Here is a 13,531-nt window from a genome sequence, read left to right as displayed (position 1 = left end):
AGCATTGTATTATTACATGCCTTGTGATATATCACAGAGTACTAAAACAAACATTTTATTTTAAATACTCTCCTTCACAATTTTCAATATATATTTACATAGATTATATATATATAGAAAACACGCATGCACAAATAAATTCAGGTAAATTGCTTACAGAAGGAAAAGACATAACAAAAAATTATTGATATCAATCCAGGTTTGGAAAGATAACAAAGACATTCTGACACTCTTCTGGGGAAGCATGAATTAATAAATCTGGTGTAGTACCCCCAAAAGCCCTAAATTGACTAAAAAGAGAGCACTTGGAGTAAATTTCAAAGGCAATATACCAAATAATTGAATCCGTAGTTTTCTTCAGTGTGATCCCCAGACTAGCGTTATTAGCATTGCTTGTTAAAAATGCAAACTCTTGACTCTACCCCAGACATAATGAATCCGAAAGTCTGAGGTGGAGTTTCCAGGTGATTCTAACAGGTGCTGAAGTTTGAGACCCCTTGGTAGAACAATACTATTTAAAACTGTTTAGATCAGCTGATTTATATAGGCGATAGCAAGAGTTTCTCAAGAAGGAAACCGGAAGTTAACTTATTTTCAGGTCAAAGTCCTTCCTGGATTCCTTAGTGAATCTTATCTTATAATTAGTTTCCAGAAGACTGCATGGGTTGTTTGGCTGCCAAATGTGCATCCTACAAGCAAAATTTTCACAGTTAGGGACTCTTTCTCAGGGACATGCCTCTTTGTCCTGAAAGTATTTACTGTTCTTTATTGTTCTGGGTAAATCTTTTCCCTGTGACCCTGCATCTAGCAACTCTTTTCCCCTTCAGAGATTGCTAATATCAAATATTGCCTCCCCAGAGTCATCCTCTTGGGTCACTTAAAATAAAATAGGGCCACACTGCCCACAGCTCTGCTGACCATCGCAGCAGGCTCTCACCACTTGACACAGCCTGAAATTTGTTGTTGTTGTTGCTAAGGAAGCTTAGCCCTGAGCAAAGGTCTTTGCCAATCTTCCTCTACTTTATATGTGGGTTGCCACCATGGCATGGCTGATGAGTGGTGGAGGTCCACACCCAGGATCTGAATCCACCAACCCAGGCTGCTGAAGCAGAACATGCTGAACTTAACCACTATGCCTCAGGGTCAGCCCCAACACAGTCTGAAATTTTTTAATTTAACAACTTGTTTGTTTTATTTATTTTTTAAGCTTTCTCTAGGATGTGAACTCCATTTTGACGTGGACAGTAGGGGTCTGGTTCACAGCTGTGTATCCTCATGTACTGTTTGCGATACAGTGCAGGCATTTCTTGGAGGCAAAAATTTAAGTAAATATGGCATATATTTATATAATATTTAACTAACATTTTATTTGCTAAACAGTAATTGAATTAAATAACACATCTAGGAGTATTAAGCCTGGTAGGGGGAATTCTTCCCTGTGGAAGTGATTTGAGATTCTTTTCAGACCACTCTTCAGAAAAAATCTGTATAGTTGATATCAGCTGATCTAGTTCACCATAGTTCTTTTCCAAAGTATTCTTAGGTGGATTTTAACTCAATATAAATGTATAAATCTTTTGTTATTGTATTTTGTTTTTTTTTTATGAGGAAGATTGTCACTGAGCTCACATCTGTACCAATCTTCTACTTTATGTGGGACACCACCACAACGTGGCTTGATGAGTGGTGCTAGCCCGACACCCAGGATCTGAACATGCGAGCCTTGGGCCACTGAAGCAGAACGTGAGAAACTAACCACTATGCCGCTGAGCCAGCTGCCAATAAATCTTTTTTTAAATCTACAAATCTTTTATAACTACATCTGCCATTTCTCCAATTTGGCCAAATCCACCTTAAAAGTCATTTTGCATCTTAAGAAATTGCTAATCAAGTGGAATTTGAGTTTCAAAATATGTTGTAAACAATAATCATTGTAACAAAATAGTTTCTCTTTTGATCATGTTTTTTAAATTCTTATACAGTTTCATCATATCCTTCAGGTTTTACAAGTTTCCATTTTAAAGTGAATAGAGAATCATTAGAATGATGAAAATAAATTTATTCTCTTTTTTCCATTTCCCTTGGAAAATGATAAAATATTACCTTAGTTTTTTTTTCTTAATAACTCTACATTCATATTCTATGCATAATGAAATCATTTTTTATGAGTACATCTTTCCTTGGGAAAAAAAAAATCAGTAGAAGCTATTTACTAGAAGTGGCTTACTTTTCCTCTACGTGACTTGGTTTTGGAATATTCACTCCAGTTCAATCAAATTTAAATATTGCTTTTCCTACTCACAGCTCATGACATCTTATTACAAGCAAGAACTGTTGTGATGTAGTGACCCCAGCTAAACTACCCAGTGAACTTTTCAAATGAAAACATTCAGGTAGATGATGTACTTATGAATCAAAATAAATTTGCTTTTCAGGGAGTTTGGCCGCTGGAAAGTAAATAACCTTGCAGTTGAGAGAAGAAATTTCCTTGGCTCCCCTCTGCCTCTTGCCCCTGAATTCTTCCGCAACATAAGACTTTTGGGACGTCGACCTACCCTTCAGCAAATCACAGAAAACCTTATCAAGAAATATGGGACTCATTTCTTGCTATCTGCTACTCTGGGAGGTACGACTATTTGAAAATATTTGTGCCTGTGTGTGCTTGTGCATAAAACTGTATAAATCAAGTAAACGTGCCAATTAATCCAGATAGTTGCTGTCTGAATAATTCTAAAGTTCATTCATTAACTTATTCAACACATATATTGAATTAGTACTAAATGCCTAGGATGGTGTTTATGATGGTGAAGTAGATGAGTATCACTTAGTTTCTGCCTGGAAGCAATTACAATCTAATAGCACACATTAAATATAAGCATAGTTATTGCTATACAATGCAAGGTGATGTGCCAAATTTTTTTTAAAAAGAGATTAATAAGCTGATCAGAGGTGAGAGTCATCGCTTCTGGTTACAGAGAGCAGGAAGAGTTTCCTGGAGTAAATATTGAAGATGTTAAAATTATTTTTAGCATTATTTTAGTATTTCTGATTGTGGTTGATATATGATATGGAAAGAGTGATAAATATCAATTATCATGCAAAACGTGAAAGTAAAAATTAATGTCACTTCTTCCTCAATTTTTAATTTGTAAAAATTAAAAAAGCTGTGGTTTAACACCATTAAATATGTGTTTTATCATGGTGATGTATAATTCAGCATTTTGAATACATTTAAATGATATTATGATAGGTAATGTGTAATAAAATATATATGACATTTTCCTAAAACTTAAAAAATCCCAACATTCAGTGTAGTTAATTTTCTGTAGGACTTTAAATAATGTCCACCCATTTCATTTAGAAATGGATGTTACTCTTTCCTGTAATGAAGAGCATTGAATAAAATTGGATAGGAAAGCCATGACAATATTGAGCCCCTGCTTCCCTGGCAATTTCTCAATGAGTTTGCTGAACACAGTCAGGCTGATTCACACCAATGGTGGGGCAGCAGGAAAGGCCACCTGCTCTTCATTTTCCCAGTCTTAGATGATGAATCTTTTCTTTCGTTTATCTGCCAGTCCAACCTGTCAGAGATCATGTCCGTTTATTTCTCCAGAACATATCCCATATCAAACGCTTTCCTAACTTCTACCCAGACATGCCTAGACCAAGTCACCATTGTGTTTCTCCTAGAATACTCCATAAGGTTCATCCTTCACACAGATCTTTTTAAAATCTGAATCGGGTCAAATCATACCCTACTTTAATTAAAATCTATAACTAGCCACTTATAAAACCCAAATGTCCCGCCATGGTTTATAAGGCACTACATGAATTATATGACACTAGCTTTTATCTCAGACCTCATCTTTTCTCTCTCTCCATCATGCTCTATTTTTCAGTCAAATGACTTTCACATGTTTCTGCTCCAATATGACTTTCTCAGAGAGGACTTTCCTGACCATTCTACAGCAGTAACGCCGTGGACCACCAACATTCTCTACTGTTTCATGATCTTCCTTTGCATTTGTCATAGTATTTACTATGTGAAAATATTTTATTTACTTGTTTCCTGGTTTATTATCTGTCATTCCTTCATATTTTCTGGAAAACAGGGGCCTTACCTGTATTTGTCATCCCTGTACTCCCATAGTTATCATAGTGAGGGCACACATAAGTTCTTGTTAAATGAGTAATTATAACTACACTATGCTAGGAGGCTGAGGTTGTCTAGTTCACTAAATAAGTGTCAAAAGTATACAGAAGAGAATTGAGATCTAATTCAGGAAGAAGGCTGAATGAAAGAAGCAAATCCAGGCAGCCAAAACGGGTCAGTTAAACAAATAAAGTCGGAACTGATGGGAATCAGGATGCAAGCAAGAGCAGGTGAGCAAGACACAGAGAGGTCGGGAAGGTAGTAGATCCCTGGGCACACTGAGGAAATACGTCAACCTTGTAACCCTAAGGAATTAAAGATGGAAGATGTAGGTGGTTCAGGCAGACAGAAAGGCTAGCTGTGATTACACATTCTCTCTCCATCACCTTCCTCCATTAATGAATAATAGTAAAATAACAAGATGAAGAGATCAAACAAGCCTGATGTTGAATCCTGACTCCCCCCTTTTTTTTAACCAACTTTCAAACTTTAAGTAACTTCTCTGATTTCTACTGTTTTTTTTTTAGCACAAACACCTATGTGACGTGGTTGTGGGAAAATTAGTGTCAATGTAGGAAAATATTCTTGGCACAGTGTATGGAATAATTTAAACATGTGATGCATTTCTATTATTGCTATTGTTATTACAGTAGTGTGGATAGCAAAAAAATCACAAAATATTGTGAAAGCTGATTCTGTGAAAGATCTGTCTATTTGGCTTAGAAATGGCAATGAGAGGAGGATTGATAGTAGTTAGCTCAAGGCTAATCTTCCTCAAAAAAATAAAAATAAAAAAAAGACATGGCAATGATTATTGATGCAATAAAATCTGAAGTAAAAGTGAAAATTAAATTATTTCTATAACTTTAAAAAAAAGTTCAGTGGGCTTGAGACATATTAGGCTTCATGACCATTGTGTCCACAATGCGGAGTACCCAGAAGAATTTCAGAGTGTGAAATATATTCTCCTAATAAGAAAGGAAGGGGCAGAGGGAGGGCAGAAGAGATCAAAAGGCACAGATGACTCTCATAGACATTTGTGTTCCTTAGTAGCAAAATTATGACTTCTTGATTCATTTCACAGTTTTGGCATTATGGATGCCACATTTTGGCCTGAAGATGAGTTTTTGCTTTGTATGTTTTTTGTTTGTTTTCATAAACCATGTTTGTGGAATTAAGGCATTTCTTCAGGTTGATTATTCAATGATGGCAATATGTTTTCTCAAAATCGCCTTACTTCGATTATTTAAAAGTCTTGTTTAACCATTTTCTTGAATAGGAGAGAAGGTAGAATTGCCACCCGCACTCACCTTCTAATCTCTGAGTATTCCTTGGATTTAGTGTTTCTGGTATTTTCTATTGGAATTCTCTTTTTTTCCTAAATGTTCCTTATATTTTTCTTCAGGAATCTTTGTCGGGAGATGTTAATCATTTGGCTAAAATGCATGAAATTGTTTAAGTAGCTTACGAACGAGCTATTTGCAATTAAAATGCACAGCAGGTTGATGTCAGACAATTTTTAAATTATTGCTGTTGTAGTTACTCTAAACCTTTTTCGTTGCTGCTAGTATGTTTTGGCTTCATATGTTTTACCTGACTGAACATGAAATTATATTACTCTATTTTTTGAAAAATTGAAATTGGTCATATTTAACTGGAGCTAATTTTCCCTCTGTCTCTTTGGTTGATTAAGACTAAGGAACAATACTAAAACTAACACACTGATGATGTCCTGTATATAAGCAAGTATTTTAAACACAAAAACAGATATTTCATAAGTAGGCAGTCCCTAAGTAACTGGATCTTCAACTAAATTTAAACATTTTTCAAAAAAAGTTGAGCATAAAATACTCACTACCAGTATAAAAGTGATGAAAAGGAAATAAACGAAAAATATCTTTTTTTCCAAAAGTTTTTTAGTACGTCGTATTATTGACTTAGACATAAAACTTTGGATAGCATATTTGAAGCCTTTAATGGGATATTTTAAGATAGATAAAGCCAGTGATTGAATTATTTTCTTATAGGGAAAAATAAATTATAAAAAAACTTCTTCGATATATGTCATTTTCCCCATTTATTTCATCTTATGGCTTCCAGACTATTTATCAATATAGTAATTTAGCTTGCTTCTATTTTGGATAATGATATCTAAACTCAATCACTGTTTGAATATCTAAAATAAGCTACTCACTTTAGAGAATCAATCTTGAAAAAGATTGCACTCCTGGGATTTACTTATTTCTAGCTATGGAATATATTTCATGACTGTTTTTATAATATATTTCATTATAATACAATATGTGACAAATACTGAAATAAAAGTGTATCTGTGTACTGCATATAGAAATACAAAAAAAAAAAAAAAAAAACGTGAATAGGAAAAAAAGAAAACAACCTTAAAATTGTTGGGCTTACTTGGGAAAGGGAAGGTGTCAACTAAAAAGCACCAAATCTGGGTTCTGGATCAACTGAAAAGGATTAAAGAAGATGAAGACCAAAAATTTCACTTAAAAATTTATAAAAATGTTATAACAAAATGTTTATAGTAATTTTAGATGTGACCTGATCCTTATCTCCAGAATCACATAGACTTGTCCAGCCAGGCATCCTCTTAGCCCTGAGCCACCCACAGTCACAGGATCCTGTGTACGGCTCTTGTTTGAAGCTTGGCTCTCTTACGCCTAAGGCACGAAGGTGTGCACCAAAGTGTGTGCTCTCTCCTGATAAGCACATCCTCAACAGGAAGAGGAAGAGGCGGGGTTACAGGTGGTCCCTTTCCTACACCACCTGTCTATCAACTCACTGTGCCTCTGTGGGCAGATCAGGAAAGCAGAGACAGTGGGCACCGTTTAGGTAAAGCACTATCCTATGAAGAAGAATGCAGGAAAAAATACTTTCTTCCTGATAGAGATATTGTTAAAAACTGGGCCAAAATTTATTCTAGGAGCAAACAGATAATATAATAAAATTTGTTCATTTACAACTTTAAAAAATATTTTTTATTCTGTGTAACATAAAAAGAAGTCCAGTTTGACTACTGGTTTTGAATGCACAGAGGTTTAAAAGCCATAAATAAATTTTTCACAGAAATAGTTACAATTTTTTTTCTTCATTTTCGGATCCAAATACATTTTTAGCAGAAATAGTTACAGTTTTTTTTTTTCATTTGTGGGTCCTTTTTTCAAAGTGCTTCTGATGAGAATATATCTTGTGGTTACCATATTGCTCAATTTAAGCATTTCATCAGATGTTTAATTTTGTTTAAATATAGAAAATGTTTTCTTCATTGTTAGAATATAAAAAGGTATGATTGATGTCCAGAGTAGTATTAATTTACTAGAATAGTTATTTCAAATAATGAGTACTACCTCAATGACCACATAGTGTATAAAGTAACTATGCCTGCAGAGTTGTTCATATAGCTTGAAAGTTTCACCATATATTGTTTGTGTGTGTATATCTCTTTCAGAGAAAAAACAGAGGTCAGAAGTCAGGCTGTAAGATACAATATGCATAGAATATCAATTAGATTTTTTCTTATTTTCTTGCATCCTCATAAGTATAAAAAATCCAAGTATTCTCATTTAATTTCAGAAATACTCAATTCTCACTTTCCTCTATGTGAATTATATTCCGTATAAAGTATGTACAGATAGTTTTTAATTCTAAGTCATATGCCACCTTCTTTCAAAATCGATTAACAGCTGTCTTTCTCATTTTCACTTGGTCTCTTCTTAGGAAGTACAAACTCCTTTTATTTTAGCTTAACTGTAACATAATTAAAGAATCAAATCTGCTAAAAAAATGTAATTTATTTCTTTAGCAAATATGAACATATTGAAAATGCATGGAACTATTTCTTCCAGTAGAATGCATGTTCTGTTTTAAGGAAAAGAACTGAAAGAAAGGAAAAGAAACATTTTCTGAAGCTTCATCTCCTAGGCAATCATAAAAATAATGGCACTGAAGGGGAAAAAATGACTGCCATACTGGTATTTAAAACTAAATATTTACTCATACTACTTAAGATTAATTATATCAATTCTTGTTTCTTTGTCTCTGTCTTTCTCCATCTCTGTCTCTCTTTCCTCTCTCTCTTCCTTTCACTCTCTCTCATGTTTCTCTGCTAAAGAAAATGAAAAATTTGAAATTAAAGCAATATTTTTAATTAACTTTTAATGGTTCATAAAGCAATTATCTACTAAAATGATTTGCAACCATTTATGTAAATAACAATAAAGATAACAAAGAAGAAAATGAGGTTAAAATTATTATGTCAGTTTATCTAAATAATGACATTCCCGGCAATGAAATCAAAAGATAAATGTTAGGTTTTCAATTTTATAAATTTGATTAGATTTTTTCTTATTTTTCTTTACAGCACGTTGATAAGGTAGGTAAATCACCTGTCCATTTGTTTGGCAAATTAGTTACCTCTAATAGTGCAAAGATCCAAGACCTTCCTTAAAGGAACACACAGGTCACTGATAAAGACAGGCATTTAAATTGGTAATAAATTTTACTGTGGTTTAGAGCCTCATTACTCGAGTATGGTCCATGGTCAGACGGCATCAGCATCACCTTGGAGCTTGTTAGAAATGCAGAATCTCAGATTCCATATCAGATTAATGAATCAGCATCTACATGTTAACAAGATCTCCAGGTGATTTATACGTACATTAAGTTTTCACAGTGCTGTTTAAAGCATCTGTGTAAATTTAGAGTGCTCTTAACTCTTCCAGAAATCTCACTCCTGAGAATTAATCTTACCAAAATAATAGCAGGAGTATGTAACCATACATAACAAAAATGTTCATTATAGCCTTGTTTGTAAATAACTCCAAAATAGAAGGAACTGAATTGGATTTCACTCGGGGTAGATTCAGTTCCATCTAATCTTGGAATGATTTATTCCCAGTTTCTCTGCCATTTCATATCATTGTTCTATAGAGAGTAATATGGTATCGGGGCAATTTTGTTTAGAAATTTTTCACACTTTTTTTGGGGGGGGTAACTGTTAATAACCATAAGGTCAGCTGCTTTTCTTTAGAATGTTTTACAAAACATTTTATGTTTCTTTCTCAAAGCTGTGTAACACTAGCTATTTCCTTCCCATAATATCTTTCAGATGCCAATTGGTGTTAAGCCAACATGTCTGTTTATTGGCTCTGCTTCTTGTCAGAAGCCTATTTTTCTAAGATTGGTTTTCCCCCCTTATGTCTATTTGTTTCTAAAACATTGTCTTTTTTCCTACAACACTATATTAGTGGAGAGATAGATATTATCAGGATGTATACTTTTTAACATGTTAAACCAAGGAAGGATGACCGTCAGTAGGGAGAGCAAAATAAACACTATGAAAACTGAAATATAATTTCAAAGCACAGCAATACCCGAAATATTGTAAGACTTTAGGACAAGGAATAATGTCATCTCTCACTAGCAAAACTAGGGTAACATTTTTGAGCAAAAAGAATAATTCAAAAGTGGAACCTACAAACAATTACATTTAAGGTGTGTTTGCAATGGTTCTTCCTGTGAGAAGAATTTCTACTCAAATAACAGTTCTTTCTAAGTGAAACTCACGCAAAAGCAAGACAGACATTCGCATTAAGATCATCAAGTGTAAGGAAGTTAAATGACCAGGAAGAGATCTGCCATAAATGCACATTTTTTCTGGGTGGAATGGTATATATTCTAGGTCAGTAGACAAAACCAAGGGCAGTAGCAATGATGAAATAAAACACAGCCGACCTTTGAGAGTTAGCTTCATTGCAGTTAAAAACAAAAATCTCAGTGGGTTATAACTATAATGGTTATGTCTCCCTAATATTCTATGTTTTAACTGTGGATCTCCTGTGATTCTGCTCTGGGTGTCTCCTCATTCTGGGAATCAAGCTGAAGAAGGCTCTCTTTGGAACACGCAGTCTTCCTGGCAGAGGGAAAAAGTGAAAAAACAGGTGTACTTTTGTGATGCCTCTGAAAACCTGTACAAGATCATGGCATAGCTGGCTTGCATGTATGCCACTGACCTAAGCATTTTTCTTTCTGGCACCAGGTTAAAGGGGATCATTCACGAACTGCTCATGGTTCTTCTCTACAGTGGGCCATTAATCCATGGATGCATGTTGGCACCCATGATGGTGCAGCAAATAATCGCAAAAAAATAATTGAATCTGCCACATCATCATTATTGATTTATCTCTAGGATTCTTCTATGCATTCTCTTATCCATTGTTTTCGTTCTAACTTTTTGAGAACATTACTTCTATCCTCAATAACTACATATATGCAAATTGAGAAAATTCAAGTGAAAGGATAATAATATGAAAGTTTTAAATTTTCTATTCTTCATGGATACAACATAGATGATTTAAAAATCAGGACAGTCAAAATACATACTTGTGAGGTCCACAGCATGTCAAATGTACCAAATCCATTCCTATGAAGCAATCCTAGGATAACATTGATGTCATGATTTTGTTTGTTTGTTTGTTTTGTTGTCCTCTTTTTCTAATTCTCTATGAAAGCATCTTTCACTATGTGCTTTTAATGTCCATTAACTATCACAGTATTTGAGTTGTAAAAGACACAGCTGCATGATTTTTATGTGAAATAATCACATCTTTTTATATCCAAACTCATTAATCTTTTTCATTTTCTAACAGACTCAGAATGTTGACTCGTTTTCAAAATCACATTTAGTTTTTACAAAATGTGTGGATGTCCTTTGGAACTCATGTCATGCTTATGAGCTACAGCTGGTTTAAAAAATATGAATAAAAGTGACATTTGAACACAAATTTTTAGTTGATTGAATATCTCAGTTTTTAAATCTGAATATAGTGTGTTATTTACATAGAATTTTGATGAACTTTTATAATTGGATACTTGAGTGAGATTTACAATTGAAGTTGAGAAGCCATTTTTCTTTCTTAAGACTGACTGTAAGAGTCTCAAAGAATGTGGAGACCATAAACATCAAAAGGCATGGTAGCTGTGTATAATTTTAAAAATAGATCCCTTAGGAGAAAGAGAGAAGCTTATTTTCCATGTAGAGTGAGTGAGATCTCAGATATGTAACAATCCCTGATGTACAAAACTTGAAATTTAACATAAGCTAGCCAGCTTACATCACAGCGTTGTTTGATCCGTTGTAAGAATTTCAAACAAGGTATTTATAAAAGAACAATGATGGTAATTTGAACTGCAGATTGAAACTGCCTTACATGCTTCCTTGCAGAGAAAGCCTTTGCATACATGGATTAATATTCCACCGGAGAGAACCATAAGCAATTTATCAATGGATTCTCTTTACCGGTTATTAGAAGGGATAACCTTAATAATCCCATATATCTTGATTACAAGATCCACTAGAAAACAATTTTGACTAAGTCCAGGTTCCTGTGGTGAAATTTAATATCTATGAAATGCTAACTTATGAAAGTTTAAAGCCTCTTCATTTACTGTTAGGCCCTAAGAAAAAAAGGAAAGGAGAGGAAGCCAACCTTTATTGTACTTATGATATGTGTTCTGCCAGGCTTTATAGAGGAATTATTTGGTTAATTTTCTCAAACCGTTGAGAGTAGGGTGTTGCCTCTGCTTTAGAGATGGGAATGCTGAAGACATGTGTAATTTTACCAAAGCCCACAGTCATCAAATAGAGAGACCCTGGGCTATGAGGATCTGGCCTCACATACACCTGACTCTAAAACTCACACTTTCCTCTCCTTCATGATATCACATTTCCTTCACATTAAAAATAAATAAATGGTAAAATTAGTAATAAAACTATATTAAGATTTACAATATTTTTTCATTTGATTTTCCTTATCATCTACGATACATATTTATTCTCAGAATAGGAAAAAAAGACATTTGCCTGTGCCTTACAAACAAATGTAGGCTCTTTGAAATACAAAGGAAATATTTTGAAAATCTCCTGTAGATAGAGAATGAAAGTTCCGCTTATTTATGATGATAACTATGGGCTGTCATTTCCCTATGTTCATCTTCGATTGCTTAAACATATATTAAGGTTTGTTTTATTGTTCATATTGTTACAAAGGACCACTCCAAAATAGTAATCCCTTCTTATGTGTCATTTTCCGACTGCAGGATGGAATAGTCTAACATTTGCAAAATATTCTTAAATCAAATTAGTTTTAATTTGTTTTTTGTTTTTTTTAAGATTGACCCTGTTTTTTTAAAATCGACATCTGTTGCTGATCTTCCTCGTTCATTTCCTCCCCAAAACCCCAGCACATAGTTGTATATCATAGTTGGAGGTCTTTCCAGTTCTTCTGTGTGGGCCACCACCACAGCATGGCTTGAAGAGCAGTGTGTATGTCTGAGCCCAGGAACTGAACTGGCGAACCCCGGGCCACAGCAGCAGAGCCTGCAAACTTAACCACTTGGCCACAGGGCTGGCCCCTTACTTTGCTTTTTAAAATAAGTGTGTGCTTCTCCTCTTTTTTTGAGTGAGGTATGACTCAATTGAGGTCCTATTGAGAAATTAATGATGTGGAATATTTCACCTGAAGAGTGGAGGCATATAGAGGGCTATGGTATTTAAGGACTATTTGGGGAAATATTTATTCTCTGTATGTGGATGCACACTGTAGGGCTACAGTTAATGAATTTGTAAAGAAGTGGAAAGACAGCTTTCTGTTCATCACAAATAAGAGAAAAGAGCTAAAATTACTAGAACTGTTCAGATATGGAATGAGTTGCTTTATGCAGGTCTAAGGAATGGTGGTGAATAAAACAATGATAGCATGCTCACAACTTTTGAGTTCTTCCTGTATTATAGGCATATTCTAAACTCTTTACAGATATTACATGTTTCATGCCTGTAGCTGCTCTTTGAGGAAAGAATGCTATGCTCATGTTACATAAGAGGAAACTGAGTCAAATTAGACAATTCAAGATCATTCAGTTACTAAACAGAAACCAGCATTAGAACCCACACCTGTTTGGCACTCGTAGTTGATACACTTACATCTGAAATACAATAGTTAATTCTACATTTTTCTTTGTTCCAATACCTCATAATCCAGCAAAAGTATCCATTCTAGTACTCTAATGATCTCCTCTGCTCAACGACATATAGTTTTCCAGTTAATGTTGGACACCTCCAGTAAGGGGGAAATTCACCGCTTTACAAAGAAAGATATAGTGAAGCTGACCCCCTACACATATTTAAATAGTTTTCTTGTATCTCAAGAAGGCAAAAGTAAAGTCCAATAAATCAGTTGATCTGATATTTTGAGTTTAATATATTACTGAATTGAAGAAAAGATTAGATATCATTTTTAAAAATAGGCAGCTATGCTTCCTTCTATATACAAGAATCTGTAGAAAACATTGGGA

The 13,531-nt window shown here is 34.3% G+C and overlaps 1 protein-coding gene across 8 annotated transcripts in view; it reads left to right on the top strand.

Annotated features, from left to right (window-relative positions):
• The window catches only part of BRINP3 (BMP/retinoic acid inducible neural specific 3), a 394,820-nt gene that overhangs the window by 199,606 nt on the left and 181,683 nt on the right, over positions 1-13,531 (top strand). For 5 of the 8 annotated variants that reach the window (XM_070602587.1, XM_070602590.1, XM_070602589.1 and 2 more), the window contains one exon: positions 2,436-2,626. The exons of the other annotated variants lie outside the window; for them this stretch is intronic. In XM_070602587.1, the coding sequence (XP_070458688.1) occupies positions 2,436-2,626 (191 nt within the window). The remainder of the gene's footprint in view (positions 1-2,435; positions 2,627-13,531) is intronic. 8 annotated transcript variants of the gene reach the window in all.

Source organism: Equus przewalskii, chromosome 31 (assembly GCF_037783145.1).
Source record: "Equus przewalskii isolate Varuska chromosome 31, EquPr2, whole genome shotgun sequence".
Taxonomy (NCBI): Eukaryota; Metazoa; Chordata; class Mammalia; order Perissodactyla; family Equidae; genus Equus; species Equus przewalskii.
This window is presented reverse-complemented; position numbering and strand designations above follow the sequence as displayed.